The 25,305-nt window shown below is 38.9% G+C and overlaps 1 protein-coding gene across 2 annotated transcripts; it reads left to right on the plus strand.

Moving 5' to 3' along the window:
- The first annotated feature begins 4,000 nt into the window (after positions 1-4,000).
- On the plus strand, positions 4,001-19,576 carry Pex2 (peroxisomal biogenesis factor 2). Of its 2 annotated transcripts, XM_028767550.1 has the most exons (3): positions 4,001-4,256; positions 15,927-16,036; positions 17,901-19,576. In XM_028767550.1, the coding sequence occupies exon 3, from the start codon at positions 17,918-17,920 to the stop codon at positions 18,833-18,835; it is 918 nt and encodes a 305-aa protein (XP_028623383.1). In that variant the 5' UTR covers positions 4,001-4,256; positions 15,927-16,036; positions 17,901-17,917; the 3' UTR covers positions 18,836-19,576. The 2 variants fall into 2 exon arrangements, with proteins under 2 accessions (XP_028623383.1, XP_028623389.1); XM_028767556.1 differs by lacking the exon at positions 15,927-16,036 and having other exon boundaries at positions 4,100-4,256.
- The last annotated feature ends 5,729 nt before the right edge of the window (positions 19,577-25,305 follow it).

Consider the following 25,305-nt stretch of genomic DNA (forward strand, 5'->3'; position numbering starts at 1 on the left):
GTTCCAGAGATAGCCAAGGTTGTCAAGGTTGTACCTCGTGCTGCAGCTGCACTTGATAATGTGTTAGAGTGATCCAGGTTATACTGGCTTTGAAGGCTTGAAGGGGTCATGAAATGCAGCTGAGGCTTGGCACTGTGAGAGGCCATGGGAGGCCATTACTGAAGATGGAGCCTCAGTTTTAGTTGATGGGCCAGGACTGAAGAAGTCATGCTCCAAGGAGTTGAGGCTTGGCATCATGAAGAGATTCTATGAGAGGCTACTGGTGATGCCTAGCTGCAGTGAATGATCCAGCAGATTAGAGATACCAGTACCATGGAATGATCACCAAAAACAGCAACAGCAATGGAGTGGCTCAATGCCTGAGCTTAGAGTGCTTCAGATGGCAGAGCTGGAGAAGTGATACTAGCCCTTTGTAGAAGCCAGAAGATCATGTGTGGATCCCAGACACTGAAACAAGAAGCTGTAACATTGAAGTTTCCTGGAAGAACCCAAGACTTTTGAGATGCCTGAGCCATCCAATATCTCCTGAGGAACACTGCTAACAAGGAGTGGAACCAGCCCAGGAAAAGAAGCTTGTTTGCAGTCAACAAAGATGAAGGAGAAGTTGGAGATCTGAAAACTGCCTTGACATCAGACATGGAGATGCATTGTTTGTAGTTTGCCCAGCTGGTTTCCTGTCTTTATTCAGGGATTACAGTTAAGTGATTGGATGGATCTCAGAAGAGTCTTTGAACTTTGGAATTTCAATATTATTGAGACTGCTATAGACTATGGGACTGTTGAAGTTGGACTAAATGTATTCTGCATTATCCTATGTTTAGGTATGGTCCTCATAGACTCATGGGCTTGAACAAACCTATGGGTGCCCCTGAGTGGAATGTGATGAATTATATATGCTTGGCTCAGGGAGTGGCACGATTAGAAGATATGGCCCTGTTAGAGTAGGTATGGCCTTGTTGGAGTAGATGTGTCACTGTGGGTATGAGCTATAAGATCCTCATCCTAGCTGCCTGGAAGTCAGTATTCTGCTAGTAGCCTTCAGATGAAGATGTAGAACTCTCAGCTCGTCCTGTACCATGCCTGCCTTAATGCTGTCATGCTCTCGCCTTGATGATAATGAACTGAACCTCTGAACCTGTAAGCCAGCTCCAATTAAATGTTGTCCTTTATAAGACTTGCATTGGTTGTGGTGTCTATTCACAGCAGTAAAACCCTAACTAAGGCAACAATCAAATGGGATTTTGTAAAACCAGTGATTAAGGAGATGTAAGCATGGAATGGGGAAAGAAGGGCTGAGGGTCTCACCCCCTGTTGCTAACCTGTAGATAGAGGAAGACATTCCCCAAATAGAGACTGTAGGTGGTATCCAGGCAATGGATAAGTTGTCTTCTAACCAAAGTCAGGAAAAAGAAGAGAGGAGAGGAGGAGAGTGAGGGAAGGAAAAGGAAGGGGAGGAAGGAAAAGGAAAGAAAGAGAAAAAAAAGGAAAGAAACCTCAACCTGACAACAGCAAATAGATAAATTTGGCAAACTACTAAACAACCAGTGAGCAAAAGGCCCACACTCCTCCACTGAGCTTCTGAGAAAAAACATGGCCTGTAGACACCTTGATTTTATTGCACTGAGGCACATCTTGAGATATAAAAAATAGATTGTTTTGAAGTGCTAACTTTGCAGTAATTCTTTAAAGCAGCAATACTAAAATAAAAAGATTGTATGATCAAGTTTTTCTTAAAAGACCCAATTATATTGATTTAAGAATAATGTAATATGCTAATATAAATTTACCTTCTTAAAGTCAGCAATTTTAAAATATGTTAGAGGCATAAATCAATGTGTTCTTAACATTTTTATTGTTAAATTCTTTAGAGCCTAAAAGCCACTAAAAGGCAAAAGGAGGATATAAGATGCCATTATAATATTTTTCTTTGTACTTAAAGGTAAAAGAATAATCAATTTTTCTTCTTTAAACTCTCATAGGAAATGAAATATATTAACTTTTTCAGTGCTTCAAAAAAGACCACAGTCAAGTCTTCATAAGATTCTTTCTTTAAGTACACCTGAACAAATAATTCTAGGCTTAAAATATTAATGTGCTGAATTTACAAATACAAAACACACTATGCCTTGCTTATTATCTACACAGTCGCCAACTTGATCCTCATTAGCTCCTAGAAATAGGCCATGTCTGTCTTCCCTTTGGCTTGTTTTCTCATTAACACTCTCTAGCAATATTTGGGGCCCAGGAATAAAACCCGGCCCAGGGTTTTGTTCAATAAATGAGTGGATATATTTTTAAGAAAAGTTTTAAAATAATAAAAACAAGTTTTCTGAAACTACTAGCTTTCTACAAAAATAAATAAAGAAGTATACTATATTAATATATCAGAAATTATTTTAAATTTTTTCGGCAGTAATTTTAAATGCTGTACTTTCTGACATTCTTAAGAATCATCTAATATAATTCAAATCTCCCGTGAAGGTGGGATCTTTGTTATTGAGATACGGTGATGTTCATGAGACCTACTAAAACTCTTTGAACTGTAGATGCTTTCTGAAAATGTCTTCTCTATTATTATGTGTGCACATGTGTGTCGTGTGTTTATATGTAATTATTTTGTGTGTATGTGTGTATGTACTTATATGTGGTAGTCATAGTGAAGGATTCAAGAGGAGGTGCTTATGAGTATCTAGGATCCAATTTGTCCCTCCTGCTCAGCAGGCCAACCATAGTACACTGCAAAAGCCCATCTCAAAAGCAAAAAACAAAAACAAAAATAAACAATCACACCCTAGCCTTGGGCTATCTAGGAAAGGCAACATAGGCACCTTCCTACACAACTAAGTCAAAGCCTTGCTCTTCAAAGAGAACAAGGCTCTTGAACAGCAGCCCCCAACATAAATGGGAACATTAATTTAAACTTTTTGGAACATTTTCAATATAATGGTCAATATGTCAAACTGATAAGTATTTTGTATCCCTCTATGCTGTCTTAGAATCGTGTCTATACCTTACAGTTAGAATAGGCTGTATTTACAACCAGTCACAATAAGATAGTGACTACCACGGGGTGAGTATACAGGCTGCATTTCTAGACCCCTCCCTCCAGTTCCTATCTGAATTCCATACCCATCATAGCAACCTGGAGCTCCTCCTACTGTGTTGTGTCTTCTACACTGTTGGGGTTACTTGGTAGAAAAGGATTTGTTTGCCTTCTTTGTCCTCCACCCTACTTTGCTCCCAATTTCTCCTTTAATGTACAGAAGTTACTCTGGATGCTAAGTGATAGCACACTGTGTTTTTAAAACAACGAATCAGAACTGTACTGAGCGCATGGTTCTGAGGTTCTTATTACATTCTCCTTTATCTTGTCCATGTGCCATGCTTTGAGTAAGAACTCTGGTGCTTGGGGTAATTCCTGAAACAAAGTACCAGGAAAGGGTTTGGGGTGTTGGCAACAATGGTATTCTTGTATCACTACTTCCTCAAGCCTGGGTCCAGCTGGTGTAGGGTGGATGCGGGGCGGGGTTGCAAGCATTAGAAAGATCTTACAACTTCGGTGTAAGCTCTGCCTGATTTCCTAAGACCCTTACGACCAACCCACCCAGCCAGGGCCATTCCTGCTCGTGGTCGATGGATTGCCTTCCACCGTGTGGCTTGCAACCTCTGTTCCAATGGCTGCCCGATGGGGACCTAGGGCGCTGCCACACACTTGGGGACAAGGTTAGTCCGACACCCACGAGAACCCATGGTCAATCCCCAGCTCTCAGGTGTGCAGGCCCCCGGGCGCCAGCCTGCCGCGCTTGTCCAGCGGCCCGCAGCGGCGGACGTAGGCCCAGGGCCCGCCCGCAGAGCCCAGACGTCCCGCCGGGCCGTGACGGGAAAGCCTCTTCACGCCTGGCCCTGACCCCGCGCTGACCGCTTGGTGACTCTTCTGCCAATCAGAGGCAGCTTCACCGACCAATCCCAGGGCGCGGAGTGTCCTCTTCGGCGTCTCGTCCCTTCCTCTCTTCGTCCCTTCGGCTCCTCGGCTCCTCGGCATTTTCCGTGGCTCATCCTGCTTTCCTCACACCCGGTATTTCTGCCGGGTGTAATTTCCCAGGTTTCTCTTCAGCCACTTCCGGGTCTCCGGTCTTTCCGGAAGCCCGCGATTCCGGAAGCGAGGGCGACCCAGATTCGGCTAGGAAAAGCCCAGCTTGGCAGAGAATGTTTGAGAAAAGGTTGCGCGGCGCCCCGGCGTTCCGCAGACCCCGCAGGTCAGTGTCCGCTCGGAGGTGCCCCGCCGTCAGGCGTGCGGGTCCCGCGCTCTCGGAGGATGGCCTCGCGACGCTCGCCTTGGCTGCAGGCCTCCGTGGCTTCCTGTCTTTTTGGAAGGAGCCAGTTTGTCTCTAGGTTTCCGGAAAGGCAGTAAAACAAATCCAAAGACCTAGCTTTCCCCTAGTCTAACTCTGTCACACAAACAAAGCGACTCTGCAGAGAACAAGCCTCTGCATTGCCCGGAGCGACTTTGCAGACAGCCCCGAAAGCGCCTTCTCGCCATTAATAGTACTAAATTGAATTCTTTAACTCTTAAATAAGAATCTCTCGCGGTTTATGAAAAACTTTTTTTCAGTGTTTTGGAGTTTCAGCCTTTTCGAGAGCCCATTCACTTAATCTCTCGGTCGTGGTCTCCGTGGGAGGAGGGATTGAAGGTTTTCTTACAAGATAGTTTCTGACGTACATTGAAATTCATTGGTTGTTAATAAGGATTGTGATAATCATTTATGTTCTTTTGGGGGTCCTTAAAAGTCTGTTGGTTCGCTAATTTGTTCACGTGCCATTTTCCACCCAGCAACACTTAGCAAAAGGATTTTTCACGGATTGAAACTTTCCCATCTATCGGTTTCATATATTCCATGGCATCCTTTGCCAGATTCCATCTAGACTATTTTAGATAATTGATTTATGACTAAGAGCCCCACCCGCGACTCCCTTACCAGTTTGTAGTCAAAACACCTTCCAGGAATGTGTAGCCTTTAGTTAAACCTGAACAGAGTGGATTTGGAGTTTCTTTCTTTTTACTGTCATGATCCTTTCTGTATTACCAGTTACTTGTATCCAGAACTATTATAGTGGAAAGACTATGAGCCAGGATATTTGAAAGACGAGTCAGTAGAATTAGTTGGGAGGGGGGGAGAAAAGAGCCCCCCTTTTTTTTTTTTCTTTAAAAACTAAAGTAGGATACTAGGCCACTAAAATGAAAAGAATTAAATTCTAGTCTTGATTATAGTTCGCCTCTGCCCAGCTTTACCTTTTTGTCTAATTCTCTTTTTTAGTAATTAGAGGCAGCACTCAATCTGTGGTTTTAAAATTGTTCCATAAAAGAACTTTTGTAGAAATTTCCTGGAGCCATGCAGAGGAGAGACAGAGCAAGGCGGCTGTCAGCTGTAGTTTAACAAGCACAGCTATTTATATGTTCTTTTATAACAGTTTCCCTGTTAGGATTTAATTCATATCTCGAACCAGATGATTTGTCTTGCTTTTTAGCATGAAAATTCTCCTTCTTAGGACAATTGTTCATTTGTTTTCTGTATGCATTCATTTAGTAATTCTGACATCCTAAAGTCATGTATTCATAATTTCTAAAAGGAACAAATATGGCAATGCTGTTTCATTTTATAAAATAGTATTTCAAGTTTAATTCTGTCTTTTTTGACCCTTCCTCCTGATTATTCTTATTTTTTTTAACTGTAATTAAAATTTTGTTTAAATTGATGGGCATGAAAGTCCTTGCAGTGATTTTCTGTTTAACCAATTCAGTTTCTGAGCCTGGAAAGTATGTGAGGACTTTCTGGTCATCCCTTGTCTAATAAAATTAAAGATCTAGCACCATACGATCTTCAGGGCATTAAGTAATTTTCAGGTCCCTAGAGTACAAAGAAAATGTGAGCGGCATCAGTTTTTATGTCTGAACAAGATTCACTTGAGATTGCTTGCACCTTTCACACATTCTTGGTGATCTGGGTTGGACAACAGGAATGTAGGCTACATGTTCCCTGTCTCTTTCCTGTGCAGTACAAGTAGCTTCTACGTCTTCTGTGGCCATCCTTCATTCCTTCAGAATGTGAGACAATCCTTGGGAGAAAAGCCTCACTGTTCCGTCTCTCCTTGACTGTGAGCCTAGGACTGATTTAAGCTGAGTACTATGGTTTTCATACATGTAAGAGGGGATAGGGATAGGATCCTTCACCCACTGGCCTTTCCAGTATGGGCTGTGAGCCTTTCCAGCCCATCTCCTTCAGTAGACTCAAAAGTCCCTTTCTACGTTGGCGTTTTTTTTTTTTCCCTGTATGTGATATGTATTCCTTTTTACCGGAGCTCAGATTTCTTTCCTGAGTGAGTAAAGTAAGACAAAATACCACCCAGTTGTCTTTTCTTTCTTATTAAAACATATCAGCCAGGAACTCCAAAGTAATTCTGTCTCTATCTTGTATAACCCTTGTGTTTGGTAGATTTGTTGGCATAACATCTATCTTACATACAATTCTGTATTCATAATAAATTATCATGCCACATATTTTCCCCATATAAATCTCTTTGTTAGGATATTCAATCCCTTTGACTGATTCTCTTGACCGTGTGTATAGGGGAGGGAATGTGGATGGGAGCTTGGGTGACTTACCACATTCCTTTAATTTCTTTCTTTATCTGTAGTTCGGAGAGCTTGGTTATGAAATTGGTCTCTTGAATGATCTTGAGGAACAAAAGAAAAAAATGCTTTTTGTTGTATTCTACAAATTTTGTAGTGATTACCAGCAATTTATTAATTGTTACTTAACCTTAAATTATTTTTGCTTTAAAGTAGAGTTAACAATAGCTACTGTTTTAGACAGATTCCAGGACACAATATAAAGGAAATATGTAGTAACTGGTACAATTAGGTAGCACTTGGTAATTTCTGTTCCGTGCTTGATACTTGTTTGTTCATTTGGGGATATTTTCCCATTCTCTTTTACCATAAAAATTGCAATTAAATCTATGTTCTAATAATTTTGAAGTCATTTGGAATTCTCTTAAGTAAGTTGATTTGAAAAATCCCTGAATTTACAGAATACTTTGAAGATGGTGTTTCTCCAGGTATTTCATCTGTCTGTCTGTGCATGCTTAGAATCAAAGTTTGCTGTAGTTGGTATTTGTGCACGTCAGGCTTACTTAGCCTGTGAAAATAATTCCTTCAGTGTGTCCTCTGGTGCCACCTTAAAGTAGTCATACTTCTAGGCCAGCATCACCTTGTTGGTATTGGCCACAGGTACAGAGCATGCTCCGCCACATCTAGCACCATGACTTTATAGTAGTAACTAATCTTTTTATGTCCTAATTTTTATTTTATTTTTTTCTATGACTATCCTTTTATCATGGATATTTTCTTTACAGTTTTTCAAAGTCAGTTTTTACTATTACCATGTCTCCAATTGAAAAGGGGGTTTTGTTTTCTAATTTCCTCCTTCCAAGCATTGTTAAAACACTTCTTGTAAAGTATGATTTTTTGTATACCATTGTTTTTTACCTCAGTTGATGAAGAATGTGTTGTAGTAAAATGACTTGTCCAGAGTCTCTTTGGCATGCCGTTTCCTGTGTGCACTCAATCATCTCTTTCTTTAGTGTTGCAGTATGCCCTCAGTATGATGTAGGATTAGCAACTTTCTGAAAGAGAAGAATATGTGAACTGCTGCTTTCTTTTAAATAAAATGGGCAAGGTTAAGTCAAGGTGTTGCAGATTCTAAGGCTTTAAGATAGTGTTTTAGTTAACCTTATAAACTAAAACAAGTATACAGTAGCTAAAGTGAGCGAGGCCTTTGCGGGAGGGTGTGTGTGTAATATGAATTGTAGTCTTGAAAATTATACCTTTTGGTTTGGTTTCTTAGGTGCATTATATATATATATGTATGTATATACACACACACACACACACACACACACACACACACACCCCTCCGGTAGGGAGCTTATTGCTACTCTGTTTTGTGAGAACTCTGCATCCCTTTTATTTTTCATACATTTCAGAAAAGTTAAGAAAATACTACAGTTTTGATTAAGGACTGCATTCAAGTGAAAACGAATTTGAAGACCTAATGTCCACAGTTTGAAAGCTTCATGTGTCTTGGATGTATCCAAATGAGCATTATTGTGATTTATTCAACTGACTCTCTATAAAGTATTGAAAATAAATTTATTTGTGATAGAGGAACAACAGAGTAGTTACAATTAATTTAGCAAGTCTGACAAAAGTGAGATTTGATAGGGTTTAGCACTGTTCAGAGTACCAGAGGTCATGGTATCCTAATGAATCTCAGCCATAGCTTTACTCTTACGGATGTTTGAAGTGGACTCTGGGAATCCAGTTAAGTCCCTCTCTGATGCATGTACCACTTGCTAGTATTGATTTCAGTACAATGGACAGTAAATCTATCTGACTACTCGAAGAATATCTTCTTAGATTCAAAACTTAGGGTCTGCACTTAGAGATTATTCATATAACCTCCAAGTATGAAGTTTTAACCTAAAGCATATAAAAACCTAGAGAGAAATAAAGTGAAGTTATAGTTCTATCCACTTTGATTAATGGACTTTCTACGACAATGTAGCTGTGATTTCTGTCCTACTAAGGATGCATTCCCAGCAGTAGATGGCCTAGAGAGTCATCGGAGTTTAGAGGTTTCTGCTGACGACGTTTGCAGGACTATAAATTTAAATGTAGAATTTCTGTAGGCAGTATGCATTGACAAATATGTTTAATGATAATACATCTAGTACTGAGAGTCCCAGAACAGGTCAATAATAATGTGTATATTGATAGCGGCAATGTAGGAGATGTTACTTGGTATTATAGCTAAAATCCATGCTATCCTCTTAATCATAATTACATTAATATTGACAGGCCCTTGACAATACCCACATTATTATTGATAGATTTCTGTCAATAATGTGTTTTTAAATAAAATATATCCATTCATAATTTGTACCACATTCAATAAAAGCATTAAAGTACATACTGAAAATTTCCTTCTTCCTTGATGAGTTGAAATCATTTGCTATGGTTTTTCAATGTATGTAGAAAATAAAGGTTTTATTTTTGGACATGAAAATCAAAAAGAAATAGGAGTATTTAAGGCATGTTGCTGCTCTTCACAAACCTGTTTTCAGTGTTTTTTATTATTTTTTTTTAATCTGAAAGGAAAGCATTGTAGCATATGCCCTGATAAAATATCAGCAGGGGACCTATTTAACAGTTCTTAGTGCTGGGTCATTGGTCTTAAACATATTTATGTGACAAGTTAGTTTAATTACCTTAAAACCCTGGGAGGTATTATATTTTTTATCTATCTTAACTTTGCCTTCAGCATCTTTCCCCTGTATCTTTAAAGTATAAAATCTGTCTCTAATGCTAATATGTATATCACAAATTATAATTTTAATCAGTTTTATGTCTCTTGGTCTGAATAGTAAATATTTCTTAAGGTTAACATGGATCAAAAATTGAGGGGAAATGTATTAGAATGGGGCATTAAACGGTGGAATAGGATGAAACTACATTTGATATTTTAAAAAATAATATCAATCTTTTACGGTTTTAATTCAGAATAATTTCAGTTTACAAAAGCAAAAAGATTGAGGTTGACATTTTTTGAACTCTCGGATTTTGAGTCAACATGTTTGAAACTAAGTATCAGTCTAAAAGAACCAAAAATATGGAAATTGCTAAAGCTTAAATTCTTGAAAGTAAAGTACCTGTGTACTGACAGATGGTTGAGCATTGGTATTGGCAATCACTGAACAAGAGCCAGCAAATTACTGATTTACCAAAAGTAGTATGTTTGTCCAAAACTATGCTAACTAAAACAGTCTTTTTATTTGTATTGTTCTTATTGGAAATAAATTACCTTCTCCAAAAGTTTGCAACCATCTTGGACAGCCCTTGGACTGTAGACATCCTGTAACTCCTTTCTTGCACAGTTTTCCTCTCACTCAGTGAACTGTGGTGTCAGACTAAGCATCTGAAATGTTACCATGTTAGGTCTTTTCTCAGTCATGATCAGTGCAGCATCCCTGTCAGCCTAGGTGCTTTGTCCAGTGTGCTGTATCCCAGCAGCCCAGCTCTTTGCAAGGCCTCAGCTTTTATTATAGCAGATGCCAGGAGACATAGGAAAACATACTGATTAGCTAACCAAGGATACATTCCAGCAGCTTCTGCTAAAATCAGTCTCCAAGAGTCTCAGGGAGGCCTTAGCCAGGAGTTCACATCTCAGGCCTTTTGCACTGCTAGTTCCTTTTTCTTAAGTAAGAAAGATGCTTATCTTCTTCTTTTTTTTTTGAAGAGTTTTGTAGCCCTGTTTATTATTTTCACATTTTGACATTCATTCTTTGATTCAGAGATCTATGGCTAGTTCTGATTTTACTAATGCTCAGTTGCATTAAAGTATGGGGAGAAAGGGAAGTTCACTGATGATAAATATTTAGATCAAAACTGCTACCTAGGAGCTTGGCTGGCATTTATATGCTCAATGAGTATTAATTAAATTGAGTATTTGTCAGAGAATTAGAAGTCACTAAAACATAGACTACTTCCATTATGTTGAAATAATTTTACATGATCTAAAGGCATTTATGGCTTGCTTTGTTTGTTTTTTGGGTCTTTTTTTGTTTGTTTTCGTTTTGTTTGTTTTTTGTACTTTATGCCTTATTATGGGACAAATCTTATTATGCTGCAGTGGAAAGAAGAAGATTCTGTAATCAGATTAATTGACTTCCAATTATATTTATTTTATCGTTTCCTCTCCTGGGCACTGGCCTTCTCAAAAGCTAGTATTCTAAAAGATCTGTGCCTGCCAGACAAGGAGGGGGAAGAGGTGGAATGGAGTCGGGGGGAGAAGAAGAACTGAATGTAGTATTTTGTTAATAAGCCCAGGGTTGAGATTGTGCCCTGCCCAGCATCTGTGTCCTCCAAAGGTTTCTTTTATGTCCTAGTCACAGGCTTAACAATGTTGATGGGGTTAAATTGCCGAGTGCATTGGTAGTTATGGAACCCAACCATATTCTCTACGAATGCCATTTTATCTTGTTCAAACAAAATTCAAACTGTATGTGGGATGAGCCTCATGCCAGGTCTTCCTGCCTGGCTCCCATAAGCACATCTAATAGTGATATCATGTTGACAATTTTTCTGCCACAATTACATTTTAATGATATAGTCAATATTTCCTGGAAACAAATTCTTTTGACACAGGTTAAGGCATTATTGTAAGTAATAATGAAGATTGCAATCTTTTCAAACGAGATTTGGCAAAATCAACTTGTAGTCTTTTTCTATTATGCCCATCCTTAGCCAAGGTAATAACAATGTGGTAATAAGACTATTTTGACGGCTTCCAAGCCACTTTTGTAACATTATCTAGTTTAATCTCAGCAACCTATTGAAGTAGCTGTCATCTCCAGCTTTTAGAAAAAGAATCTGAGGCTAATGAATTTTTTGATCACATAGCAAGTAGGAGACAGATCTTGAACTTGAGCCAAGAAAAGTTTGATTTTAACTTTCCTTCTCTCAGTCTGTCACAGTTGTGTAAAGATGGATGAAGAGTATAATCTAGGTGAGGTAATCCATCCGACAAACTGTGCTGTGCAGTGGACTGTGTTTGTTCTAGGTTGAGGACTAAAACAGGTCACCCAAACTATTAAAATTTTGGAAATAAACCCTAAAACAAAACCCAGAGAAACAAATTATCTATCTGGGAAGCAAAGGCTGAAGAACAGTTTAATCACAAGTCTTTTGGTCTACTAAAGAGCCTTACAGAGGGAGATGAGTGACGCCAGCTGTTCCTAATCTACACTGGGGCCAGGCTTAGAAGTGAAAGAGGGGAGCAAAGAAAAAAATGTTAAACTATAACAGAAGGAATAAGACAGCTTTTTTTTTTATAGTATTGTTAAATATTGGACTGTGTTGAGTCCTACGTCTCCTTTTCTGGTAGTTATTGAAAATTCCTCTTTACTGCATGAGCTCAAGTATGATTTCTCTAGAAAGAATCGTTTTGAAAAGGTTGTGTGTCTGAGAAACTCTTCACTGACCTCTTACTAAATATCAGTTAAGAACTTGAAGCAGAGGTATCTTTCTAATTATTACTTTAGCTAGGTGTGTTGACATGTACATTGACTGGCTTCCAACCACCTCAACCCCCAATCTCATACAAGTTCACAACTGATCATTCATGAGCAGCTCCTAGAAGTAGCCAGTCTCTGTTGAATTCTATATCTGTAAGAGTAAGATATTTATGTACTCCATTCTGGAACTTTCACAGTTCTAGTACTTAAGAAATATTTAAATTAGTAATGCTGGTCCTGTAGAGCAAGCTGAACATCTCACCTGCTCTTGGCTAGGAAAGCTATCTGTCAAACTCAGCACTAGGGACCAGGTATGCGGGCCTCACATTGATGATTTGAATTGGGTCAGAAATCATGCAGGATTTTGTTGTAGGTTTAGCTAATAGAATAGTGATTTTTGTTTGTTTGTTTCTGTTGTTGATTTGTTTCTTCCATCTGACATAGATAAGTAGAATGATTTAGATGACACATTAAAGAAAATGCTACCTTAGTTCTCTTTACTTGCTTGCTTCTCATTTTACGTCTTGGGTGATAAAGGAGGAAGGGTGAGAGGGATGGGTTCCTGGGTGGGTGGGGGATGGGGTAAGGGGACAACATATGAAATGTAAATAAAACATCCAATAAAAAAATAAAAATAAATGCTAGAGCATGTCTTTTTCTTTGTATTCCAAGATCCAGTTATAATCAGGATTTTTGTGGAATCAACAATGGCCTTGAATTTCACAAAGACTTCTTAATAAAAAAGATACATGTTGTGTCACTGAAAGATTTATACCAGCTTTTGTATATGAAGTGATGAAAACCAGCTAGAAACCAGTGACAGGAAAAACATGCAGTACTGAAGCATACAGGTGATAGGAAGAAAAAAAATAGGATGAAATTTGCTTTGAAAGTGACTAACCCAGAGATACACCAAATCACTTGTGCAATTATGAGAAACATGGTATCTTGAGGACCCTTGACATATCTAATAAGTCAAAGTCTTAAGAGTGGAGCCCAACCTAATATCCAAAATGTATAAAGAACTCAAGAAATTAGACATGAACAAAACAAATGACCCAATTTTTAAAATGGGGTATGGATTTAACAGAGAATTCTCGACAGAAGAATCTCTAATGGCCAAGGTGGACTTAAAGAAATGTTTAATGTTCTTAGTCAAGAAAATGCAAATCAAAATGACTCTTAGATTCCATATTACACCTATCAGAATGGCCAAGATCAAAAACTCAAGGGACAGCAGCTCATGCTGGCCCAATTGCAGATTAAGGAGGGCATTCCTCCACTGCTGGTAAGGGTGGGTACAAACTTGTATAGCCACTTTGGAAATCAATTTGGTGGTTTCTCAGAAAATTGAGCATAGTAAAGACCCAGCTATATCACTCCTGGGCATATTCCCAAAAGATGTTCTACCATACCACAAGGACATTTGCTCAGTTATGTTCATAGCAGCTTTATTAGTAATGCCAGAAACTTGAAACAATCTAGATGGCCCTGAAAAGAGAAAAATGAATAAAGAAAATGTGGTTCATCTACACAATAGAGTATTACTCAGCTATTAAGAACAATGACATCGTGAAATTTTCAGACAAATGGATAGAACTGAAAAAGTCATCCTGAATAAAGTAACCCAGATCCAGAAAGGCAAACATGGAATATATTCATTTATAAGTGGATATTAGCCATAAAGTAAAGGATAACCCACACTACAATCCACAGACCCAAAGAGGATAAGTAACAAGGAGGATCCAAGGGAGAATGGTTGAGTCTCACTGAGAAGGGGAAATAGAATAAGAGGTTGATGGAGGGAGGGACTGGGTAGGGGAGGAGGTGGAGATTGGAACAGGCTCAATCTGGTGGGGCTAAGTCTGATAGAGTACTAGGTAAGACAACTGTAATTGGGAGAGGAGAATATCTCTAAGATTAGCTAGAAACCTAGGACAATGGAAATTACCAGGAATCTATGAAGGTGACCATAATGAAGACGCCTAGCAATGGTGGTTATGGAACATCATTAAATTCTTAGGCAGTTGGATGGAACTAGAAAATATCATCCTGAGTAAGGTAACCCAGTCACAAAAGAACACTCATGATATGCACTCACTGATAAGTGAATATTAGCCCAAAAACTCAGAATACCCAAGATACAAGTCACAGACCACATGAAGCTCAAGAAGAAGCAAGACCAAAGTGTGGATGCTTTAGTCCTTCTTAGAAGGAGGAACAAAATATTCATGGGAGGAAATATGGAGACAAATTGTGGAGCAGAGACTGAAGGAAAGGCCATCCAAAGAGTGCCCCCCTGGGGACCCATCCCATATACAGTCACCAAACGCAGACACTATTGTGGATGCCAAGAAGTATATGCTGACAGGAGCCTGATATAGCTGTCTCCTGAGAGGCTCTGCCAGAACCTGACAAATACAGAGGCGGATACTCGCAGCCAACCATTGGACTGAGCACGGGATCCCCAATGGAAGAGTTGGAGAAAGGTCTGAAGAAACTGAAGGTGTTTGCAACCCCATAGGAAGAACAACTATATCAACCAACCAGACCCCCCCCAGAGCTCCCAGGGACTGGACCACCAACCAAAGAGTACACTTGGAGGGACTCGTGGCTCCAGCCACATATGTAGCACAGGATGGCCTTGTCGGGCATCAATGGGAGGAAAGGCCCTTGATCCTGTGAAGACTCCATGCCTCAGTGTAGGGGAATGGCAGGGTGGAGAGTTGGCAGTGGGTCAGTGGTTGGGTGGGAGAGCATCATCATAGAAGCAGCGGGAGGAGGGATAGCATTCCTGGGATGGAGTGGGGGACCAAGAAAGGGAATAATATTTGAAATGTAAATAAAGATAATATCTAATAAAAAGAAAGAAGAAATTCAGTTGGAGGCATAGCGCCTTCAATTTCCCCTTGAAAATCACATACCCTAGCTCACTGTATTTGCCTGTTGATTTTTACATCCATACCTTCCCTGTGTCCCTCATTTAGCCTAGGTAAGTTGTAGGCTTCACCATGCTCACAACTGCCTTTCATTCTATTATTCCACTGCCTCCAACCAAGCAGGTAAATAGCAGATATACCACAAACACTGTGAAGTATATGAGAACTAGTATTTATTTTAATGGTAATCGGAAATAATTTTGGAGGTTACTTTTTTACCCTAAACTTTCATTCTGCTCATTTATCTGTTTATGAAATAGTTATAAAATGCCTCAGTATACCAAGAATTATGATAGTTGCCCTGATTCAACTCTGATAATACCCAGATAGTCATAGCATCAGTGCTTATCGTGTAGTGGAGGAAACTGACAAAAAGTGTGTTATATCCAATGTATAGAGGTCAAGAGGTGAAGCTGGAATCGTAAGGGCACAGGCAGAGGGGCAGCCAATTCAAATTTTAGATCAGGAGGAGGTGGTACTTGGTCCCTTACTTAGTCCCTCATTTGAAGAAAGGGCACACATATTCCAAGCAGAAGATACACTGTCTAAGATGATAATGGTGCTTTAAGAAGGATCTGGGGTATTGGTTTGGAGAGGCCTGTGTTACAGGGTGGGCAGTGTCTAATGGGTCAGAAAGTAGATAAAGCAGTAGAAGGAAGCCCAGTGCGGGGAGGAGAGCCCAGTGAGGGAGGAGAGCAACCAGACTTTTTAGAAGAAAGGTCTTTAGCAGTTAGTGAGGGATGAATGCATGAGGGAAAAGTTGTACTCAGAAGTGACAGTCCCTGGCAGTGGACTAGATTAGAAGAAGAAAGGAGAGTCAGTTTCTCTCTTTTTAATCCCTTTGCTTTACTATAGCTCTTGTCAAGTGTGAGGCAAAGGCCTCCAGAAGCAGATGTGCAGCAGGACTCTCTGCCACCGTTTGGTAGGCCGCTGAGTGCTGACGGGGCCACAGCCACGGAGGAAAGGTTAGTGCTCCCTCAGCAGGGGATTGGCGTTTGTTTGGGGAAATCATCCCTCATGGTGGGTTAAGTGGAAGATGTCACTAAGCAACCTGCATTACTCAGAGGTCGCTTTGCTTTGTGGGTGTGAACTCCCGTTAATTCAGTCTAGGATGCATGAGCCACATTCACATTCACTTCTTGAAAATGTCTCGTGTTGTCAGTCCTCATTCAAAAAGTACTCATTCGTTTTAGGATGTTTTTGGTTTTTTTACCATCTAAAAATTAACATTTAATATATGCCTTTAAGTAAATTTCATAAAATAATTAAATTTGAAAGGAATGTAAGCTGATTTTTTTTTTTTTGTCTCTAGCCCTTTGTTTTATACTCGAGAAACTCAAGATGGGGAGGATCAGGTGAAAGCCCTGCTTTCAGATCACATGGCCCACTGGCAACCGTTACTGGCCACAGGATCCATGCCTCTAGTGTAATCCTTGGTTCTGGATGTTTCTGTCATGGGCTCTCAAAAGCTGGAGAATGTGTTTAAGCTTTGTGTGCTGAAAAGTCCTTACACTGTGTTTTTGCCCAGTCTTCGTAGTATGTAGTTGACAAGAGCCATATATATGAAATAGATAACACGATCTCATATATACACACAGTGCGATAAGTACTGCACTTAAACAAACGTATCCATCACAGCTCATCATCGGTGGAAGTGCATGTGTGCACATGTGCACACGTGTGTTTGAACACAGTCTTAGCCAGCTTCAAAGAGGTGTGCTGACTATAGTAGCCATGTTGTACAATAAGTCCCCAGAATTTACTTATCTTCTAACATAGAATAAGCATTTTTGGTCAAAGTCTCACCAATTTTGCAATTTTCTTGCAATCACAATTTTATCTTCATCTTTCTGGAGTTGCACATGTTTATATTCTACATGAAAATAGATCAAGCAAAGGACTCACTTAGAAACTACAGATAATTTGGGTCATAGTTTAAAGTTTATTCAGTTATAAGATGTAGCAGATGTCAGCTGATCTGTATATTAACTGTTGCAGTGACCAGATGTTTTTACTGCTGTAGTTATCACTTGTAAATGACCTGTGAGGCACTCATACCTGGCTAATGTTAATTAATTAACTAATGTTTTAGATCTTTCTTACTGTCTTCCTCCGTTAACGTCTATTTCTTTTCTTGTATATTTATGAAATTATTATAGTATGCATCTTTACCATGCTTTTTCTTGAGCTCTTTAATAGTTGTGTGTCTAAACTACACACTAGTTTTTCAGAAATGAAATATAAGGAAAGTATATTTGAGGAAGATTGGGGATGACTTTAAAAACACCCTGGAATCCCATACAAATGCTGGAACTCACAGTGAGGCTTGGATTGAACCGTCTGGTGCCATGCTCTGCGTAGTTCAGCTTTCTGCACTTGTTGTGCTATTTGGCCTCATTGTTAGTTTTAGGATCTCAATCTTTCTGGCAGAATATCTAACCAAGGATTGTTATGTAGAGGTATATTTTCGGAATAAGTAACGAGCTGTGTTCTCTCTCCCTCTCCTCCTCCCTCCCTCTTCCATCCCTGCCTTCCTCCCTCTTTGTCTCCCTCTCTCCATCCCCCTCTTTCTTTACCTCTCTCTCTCTCTTCCTCCATCTCTCACTTCTCTTTATCCATTCTATCACCCTCCCTCCCAACTCATAGGGTGGGGTAGAGTCAAGATATAAAGGATGGAAGAAGAAAAGAAAGACAGGTTCCAATTAAGAAGAAATTGTTTGCCGTTTTTTACCATACTAATAATATAGGCCCATCTTCTGTGTTTACAAGCAACTGAGGGGTAATAGAAGATTGCCATTGCTTGATGTTTCCTAATTGTCTTTTTCCTAGACAACATTGGAGAAGATATGGCTGGCAGAGAAGAGAAGATGCAGAATGCAACCAGAGTGCTGAGGATAAGTCAGCTGGATGCACTTGAACTCAACAAGGCCCTGGAGCAGCTCGTGTGGTCCCAGTTTACTCAATGCTTTCATGGATTTAAGCCAGGACTGCTAGCGCGCTTTGAGCCAGAAGTGAAAGCATTTCTGTGGCTTTTCCTATGGAGGTTCACCGTCTACTCCAAAAATGCCACTGTGGGGCAGTCAGTTTTAAATATTCAGTACAAAAATGATTCTTCTCCCAACCCAATATACCAACCACCAAGTAAAAATCAGAAACTGTGGTATGCTGTGTGCACCATTGGGGGGAGGTGGTTAGAAGAACGATGCTACGATTTGTTTCGAAACCGCCATTTGGCGTCTTTCGGGAAAGCCAAACAGTGTGTGAATTTTGTGGTTGGACTTTTCAAATTAGGTGAGTTGATGAACTTCTTGATTTTCCTACAAAAAGGAAAGTTTGCAACTTTGACAGAACGCCTCCTTGGCATTCATTCCGTATTTTGCAAGCCCCAGAATATGCGCGAAGTTGGCTTTGAGTACATGAATAGGGAACTTCTCTGGCATGGCTTTGCTGAGTTTCTGATTTTTCTCTTACCACTCATCAATATCCAGAAGTTGAAAGCCAAATTGTCTTCCTGGTGCATCCCCCTTACGGGCACTGCTGGTAGTGACAGTACAGGAGGCAGCAGTGGAAGAGAGTGTGCTCTGTGTGCAGAGTGGCCCACCATGCCCCACACTATTGGATGCGAGCATGTATTTTGTTACTACTGTGTTAAGAGTAGCTTCCTATTTGACATATACTTTACATGCCCTAAGTGTGGCACGGAAGTACACAGTGTGCAGCCATTGAAATCAGGAATTGAAATGTCAGAAGTGAATGCTCTTTAGAACCCAAGTTGTTTGCTCTGAGGAAAGTGTATTGCATCCCGTTCCTTGGGATTGGTCATCCTTGGTGTTATCTGTAGGTGGCTTTTAACAGGAGTGTGCTGTGCAGCCACGCTCGGTCTTTCCAAGCACAACTCAGTTCTAATCACTGGAAACCAAATGATACTAGAGAATCTTAGAAATGATCATGTTATTTTTTTAGATCACCTAATACAACTTTTAATGTCAAGAATACTGGAATTTTTTTGTCAGATGAATAGCAGGAATGACTAAGAATGCGCCTTCATAGAAAAAGGTCAGACTCTAAAAATAAAAGATATTTGAGACTCTGGGATGACTGTGCATTTATTTTCGGAGAAAACGGAACATTATAAGCTGACATCGTAAGACTCTTTTATGTTGACTCTCAAGTTCTAATGTCTCTCTGGTAACTCAGCTTTTCCCTGAAGCCTGTTTTCAAGAGGTTCAGTCCATAGCTGTCAGACCCCGTCAGAGTTGAATTCTTACACTCAAAATGTAGAAAATTCTTAAGGCAGCCTAGAAGTGAGTTCTGGGGACTGTGGGACAGCTAGGATGAAGAACTCTATTTTCTAAGTCTCTAGGATCAACACTCAGGTTCACACTAAGCATATTGGTAATCTTAGGAAGTAAGTCTAGAGGTCTTCTGTACTAATGATATAGGAATTCATATCACATGGAAATGCAAATGTAAAAAAAATAAAATAAAAGTTTATAACAGGCTTACTCCGTGAGTTCTTTTTATTTCTGAGGGATACAGGACATGAACTCGGCTTAAAACCCTGCCTGTGCCATTTCTGTGTGTATGTTAAGGACAATAAATACATGTTTAGAACAGAATTTAGTTTTTTGTTACTGTGAAAAAAAGTCCTGAAGACAAAGGAGGAAAAACTTCTTTGGATGTGTGGTTTCAGAGTTCTTAGCCCTAGAATCAACTGGATCTAGTTGCTCTAGGTATGTTGGAAGCCTATGGTTGAACGAAGATGTCTACTCATGGCAGACAAGCAGGTAAGAGAAGCTAGTTTCTTCCACATCCTAATAATAATGTCAAATTATCAATCTCTGATGACGACAGAGCCCTCATGATTCAATTACTTTCTATTAGCTAACTGCCATATTTTTAACACATGAGCGTTCAGCAAACAGTTTAGATTCAGACAACAGCAGATGAGATAGTAGTAATTCTTTCCATTACTGGTGTCATTAATGTCCAGAATTGGCTTCATTCTCAGGGACGGTATTTACCACATTAGAGGTTTTCATTCTGCCAGATTTCTCATCCCACTGGATTGATACCCTCTTGCTGAATAGTACAGCAGAAACAATAGCTCACTGTTAGTGCTCTGACTTGGATTAAATGCACATTTCTAAACCAATCACGATGGATGGGGGGACCCCAAGTTACTGTGGGTGACATTCAGAAAAGAACCTATAATCTAGCAGCATAGGAAGAGGCAGGCTCTGTGGTCTAACTGTGGATAGCAATTGTGGGTTAGAAAGATGGCCGTGGCTCATCAATAACGGGTACCTTATGTTCTGTATCATTTGGTTAAGAAGACAGAGAAGTTAGTATGCTATATTTGAAGAACCCTTCAAACTTGGCACTGAGAGGCAAAAACTTGATTTCTTTGAAACATTCTCTTTTTAACAAAAATGCTGCTTTTCCTAATAGTACTCAATAAGAGAAATGTGGCTGTTTTAAAATGATATTTTCAGCAACAATTCTAAATGTTTGTTTCAGCCAAACAGCTTGAGCTACTTCTCTATAGACTGACGTCTTTGAGTCTCTGAAGCTAGATCTAGTATTTAGTGTGTGTGGTTATATAAACTAGAATCAACTGTAGATTTACCTTCATGAACACAAATAAGTGTGTGTGTGTGTGTGTGTTCCCGTCAAAGAGTATATAAAGAATGAAATGATAGAATTTTTCATCTGTATAATTTTGTTTCCTCTATTTTCTAGAAAAAAAAACTTACAGTTTTAAACTTTCAAAAAATTGAAATACAAGGACCATTTTACACAATGTCCCTCATTGGCTGGGACAGTATCCCTCATTGACTTGCACACTGGGTTATGGTTTTGGCAACTATACTGAGTCCAGCAAGGTTAAAGTCCTAAGGCTAGGAGATGTAAATGAATTGTCTTCTTCTAAATATTAACTTTCTTTTTGTTAATTATAGAACAATACGTTCTTAACATGCTTAACAGGTCTTTTCTAAACCCTAGAGCCAAGAAAACATAAATATTTTGAGGTTAAATAACACAGACTTTGAAAATCAGGCTTATGTGGACCTGTTTGTATCCATCAAAACCAAAATTGATCAGAAGAAAATTATATGAATTGTGGGTATAGATTTATTGAAAATATGTTCAGTGCAACATAGTCCATAACAAAGATATGAAATCTCAACTAAATGAAAGTAAAAAGCTGTTTACCTAAATAAAACAACATTACATCAATACCATGAGAAAGACTGCTCTACAGAAATATGGATGAATCGTTTTAAAGTGTTCACCATGTAATATTAAGGTGATAGAATTAAGATACTAAATTAAGTGTGATGTAATCTCAATTAGAGATAAATAAACATTAACAGTAAATGCCTTTCCATGTGACTCAGTTTTACTTCTCCTGTTTGGTCTTTACTAAATTTTTAAAATTAGCAAGTATTTTTTAATTAGCACAAATGTAGAAATTTCCTAAAGATCTTTCTGTGCATTGCTTTTTTAAATTTTTTCATTGGATATTTATTTACATTTCAGATGTCATCCTTTTTCCCCATCCAGTAATTGCATGAAAAATTCTTTTTATACTCTTGGAAAGAAACACACGCATGAAAGATCAGTTCTAGGTTGGGGAACTAGCAAAATAATCAATGTCCATTGCATTTCAATAGAGCTGTTTTCATCTATATGGTGTGGGAGGGACATGACTCATTTGACCAAGGGCAAGTTACTAGTGGTTATAACACAGTAAACTAGACCTTTCTCCAAAAAAAACCATTAACTTCCTGTAGCCCTTCGGAGACGGATGGGCCCTTATGCATCCTTCCCCCTTCCATGGTAGAATAGCAATGGGTCTCTGTCTTATAAAAGAAACTGACAAAAATTAGAAAGACATAAAAGTGGAAAGGACTTCATGTGAAGAGGAAAAGTTTAGGTTGAAGCAGATAAAATATGTTTTAAGGGATTCAGAGTGGTTCTTGACATAAGAGAATACTAATGCCAGGTGTATGCAGGTACAAAGTTGTGTGTATGTGTGTGTAGGGTGTGTGTGCATATGGTTGCAAAGGAATAAATACACTTAAAAATATTTTATGGTCCACTTTGCTGCAGGTCTACCTAAACGCAAAACATCTGCACAACTACTAAACACAACTTTTATATATGTAAGAGTTTTGAAGAGTCAAGATTTTAAACTACTAGAATCCCTATTTTCTGAACGAATATAAGGTCCACATTTATAGTAAGCACAATTTTAAAAAATATCTGAATTGTTTCAATACCTCTTAAAAATTACATATGAATTGTCAAAATGTAAAAGTTCCTAATCCCTTTTCCTAAAGTACTTGTAGAGTCCACACATAAATACAAGTATTTGTAAACAAAGTGAGCAACTTTTTGGTATATTTTAAAATAAAATTTCTTGTTTACCTAAGATATCTGGAGTGAATATATTAGATTAGAACACTTCAAATAATAATGTTATGTCATCAATTGTCCAAATCTACAAAATGACTGTTTTTCCTTGACTGTTTGTCAAGATCCAGAGTATGACCTGGGATTTTCTATGCTTTCAAGATGCAGACATGTTGATACTGACACTTCTGAGTATGATAGTTTGGCTGCCAGTCAGAGACCATGCATATTTAAAGTTCAGCTGAGTCTGGATGTCAATCATCTCCATTCTGAATGTATAGGTTCAGTGTCTCCCTGGTGCTGTTGAGTGTTTCAGAATGGTTACCCAGAACCCAAGGCATCCATAACTGCCACTTTTTGTTTCTCATACGTGAAGGGCAGATAAGTTATTTGAGAACAGAGGCTTCTGGCCACCATTGTCTATGTTCCTGTTACTGATCATTCTCAGATCTAGTAGGATTCTCAGTTTCAACACAGGATGAGTATGTCAAATAGAAAGATTGTCCATGGTGGTAGGGAGAACAGGAGCTTCCATTTTTATAACAGCACAAGCAACAACTGGCAGAATATAGCTGCTCTATAGCAGTTTGAAGAAGAAGCTGAGAGTTACTCTTCAAGCCCTTCAGAAACGCAGTGTGATACAGCTGATGGTCTTTGTGCAAGAAGACTTTTGTAGGCATGCCTAAAAAGATGCAGGGAGCCTAAGGGTCCCTGTGTCTTTGATCTGTGTCTTAGGAGTGCCATTTTTAATTTCAGTGTTCTGTGACATCCTTGCTTTAAGGAAAAATACAGCTGGAAAACAGGAGTAAAATAAGAGAATTAATAAATTTTCTTTGAAAATACATGCAATTTTGGAGCTGTCAATTTCAGCTATGTCTCTTTAAATACCTTTTCTACTAAAATACAACTGGGTAGATGAGATTTGGATTTCTTGTTGTTTTTTAAATTCCATTATAAAAGTAATAGCACTGTTTTTGGTGTTTTGTAAGCAGATAATATTCTGCTGGTGACTGTCTCTGCATAATGCATTACTCTGAATTCTGAATTCTATTATTTTACATCTACAACAGCTTAAAGTGTATTTTTTTATAAACAGTAAAGTTTGCTTCATAAAAATTCATTCTATAAGGGCATACATAAGTGTCTTTCCTTCTAGTCATTGCAGTACGTGATTCAGCTTTCCAGGAAAAAAAAAAAAGACAAAAACAAAACCAATTTCATTACAGATGTTCTGAAATTTCCAGGCTCCCTGAGCTGTAGAACCATATCACACCACGCTATTGCAAGGGCTGTAAGGACTTTCCGAAGGCCTGTGCTCACTCTCTTTAATAGGATTGAATATCATTTGCTGTCATGTCGGTTGTAGGTTCTACAAAAAGAAAAAAAGAAACAAAGAGGAAATAATCAGCCTCTTATTCCTCCTTTGCATGTGTTCATTCCACATTGAATGGATAATAGTAAAAAATTTAAAAAATTTTAAAACCAACAGATTCTTGGATGTCTAAAGACAAAATCATTCCTTTTGCTGTCATCATAGCAAAGTATTACGAGAAATGAAATTTCCAATTTGCGTGTGTGTATGTGTGTGTGTGTGTGTAATAGATATGATATTTATCTTTCCCCTTTCCAACTTCAGAGTGATATAGGGGAGGGTGAGACTGGAGAATCTCAGTAAATATCTATCATCCAGTTATCAATGGGCTCTTGGCATTTATCAGTTACTTCCAAAGATAGCTTGAGTTTAGTTTTGTCCACTTTTTTTTAGGCTGAAAGATGAAAAATAGAATCCATATAAAGAATACGGAGATAAGAAGGGGAAGGAAGCCTATAGTCCCCAGAGACGGTGTACTCTTAAACCTGTGTGTGCTGAATGAGCATTTTTCCAAAATGCTGACAGGGGAAGGCTTGCTGTCTCTTAAAGGACTAGGAAATTCAAGTCAGTCTTTTCAAAAAGATCTTCAATCTCTGAACTCAGCTTTCAAATCAAAGTATGATAATTAGGTTAATTTTTTAAAAATATCAATTGTGTGGTATTGTAAGAGTGGATCGGCAGATTTTTGAGGTAATAATTAGATACTTAGCTGGTCCTTTGTGATTCTTCCTCTTGCCATTGTGACTCTTCCACATACAGTCTCCATAATGAGTCATGTAAGCAATGCCAGAAACTCACCTCAGCTGGGTAGCTTTCGGGCGGAGGTTTCTAGAAGTGTTTGTGCATTAGTCTACTCAGATGATTGGGATTTATATGTCAGTGGAAATGAATATAAAGATGGAACATGATCTATGAGGGGTCTACTGCATGGGCTTTATACCTGCAGGGACCTGGCAGAAATTAGAAGCAGCTAAGGTAGGGAAAGCGTGTCCTGTGCACCCATTTAAACACTGTGGGTAAAAACTCGGAACCTGTTCTTGCCCATGCACCTCATTCCCCAATTACTACATAGTGAACTTGGGTATCCAGAAGAAAAACACTCACAGCTATCTTAAAATTTTCACAATTGGTACTTTGTTATTGGGCAGAGTTGGACAGTTGCAGATTCTGTGCAAACATCATGAACTATCTTAAGTCTCCTTAGTAACAACAGCTGCATACCTCATGGCTGTTCTGATAATCCCAATGATGATCAGGTGAAGTGTTTTATAACATAGTAAGTAACAGACACTTGCTTTACCAACCCCAAAGCTGAGAAAGGCATCAGACAACATCCAAAACTACGCCAGCGATTTCTGACTTTGTGTAAGCTGCCTGCCTAGTGATCCCACCAATATAAAAAGAAAGTGCTTTGATTTCAACTTGTGTCTTCTGTAGCTATAA

Source organism: Grammomys surdaster, unplaced genomic scaffold (assembly GCF_004785775.1).
Source record: "Grammomys surdaster isolate TR1022 unplaced genomic scaffold, NIH_TR_1.0 63, whole genome shotgun sequence".
Lineage (NCBI taxonomy): Eukaryota > Metazoa > Chordata > Mammalia > Rodentia > Muridae > Grammomys > Grammomys surdaster.

What these genes read in the sequence shown, in the direction of transcription:
- Pex2 (XM_028767550.1), top strand. Translation starts at nt 17,918, where the DNA reads ATGGCTGGCAGAGAAGAGAAGATGCAGAATGCAACCAGAGTGCTGAGG.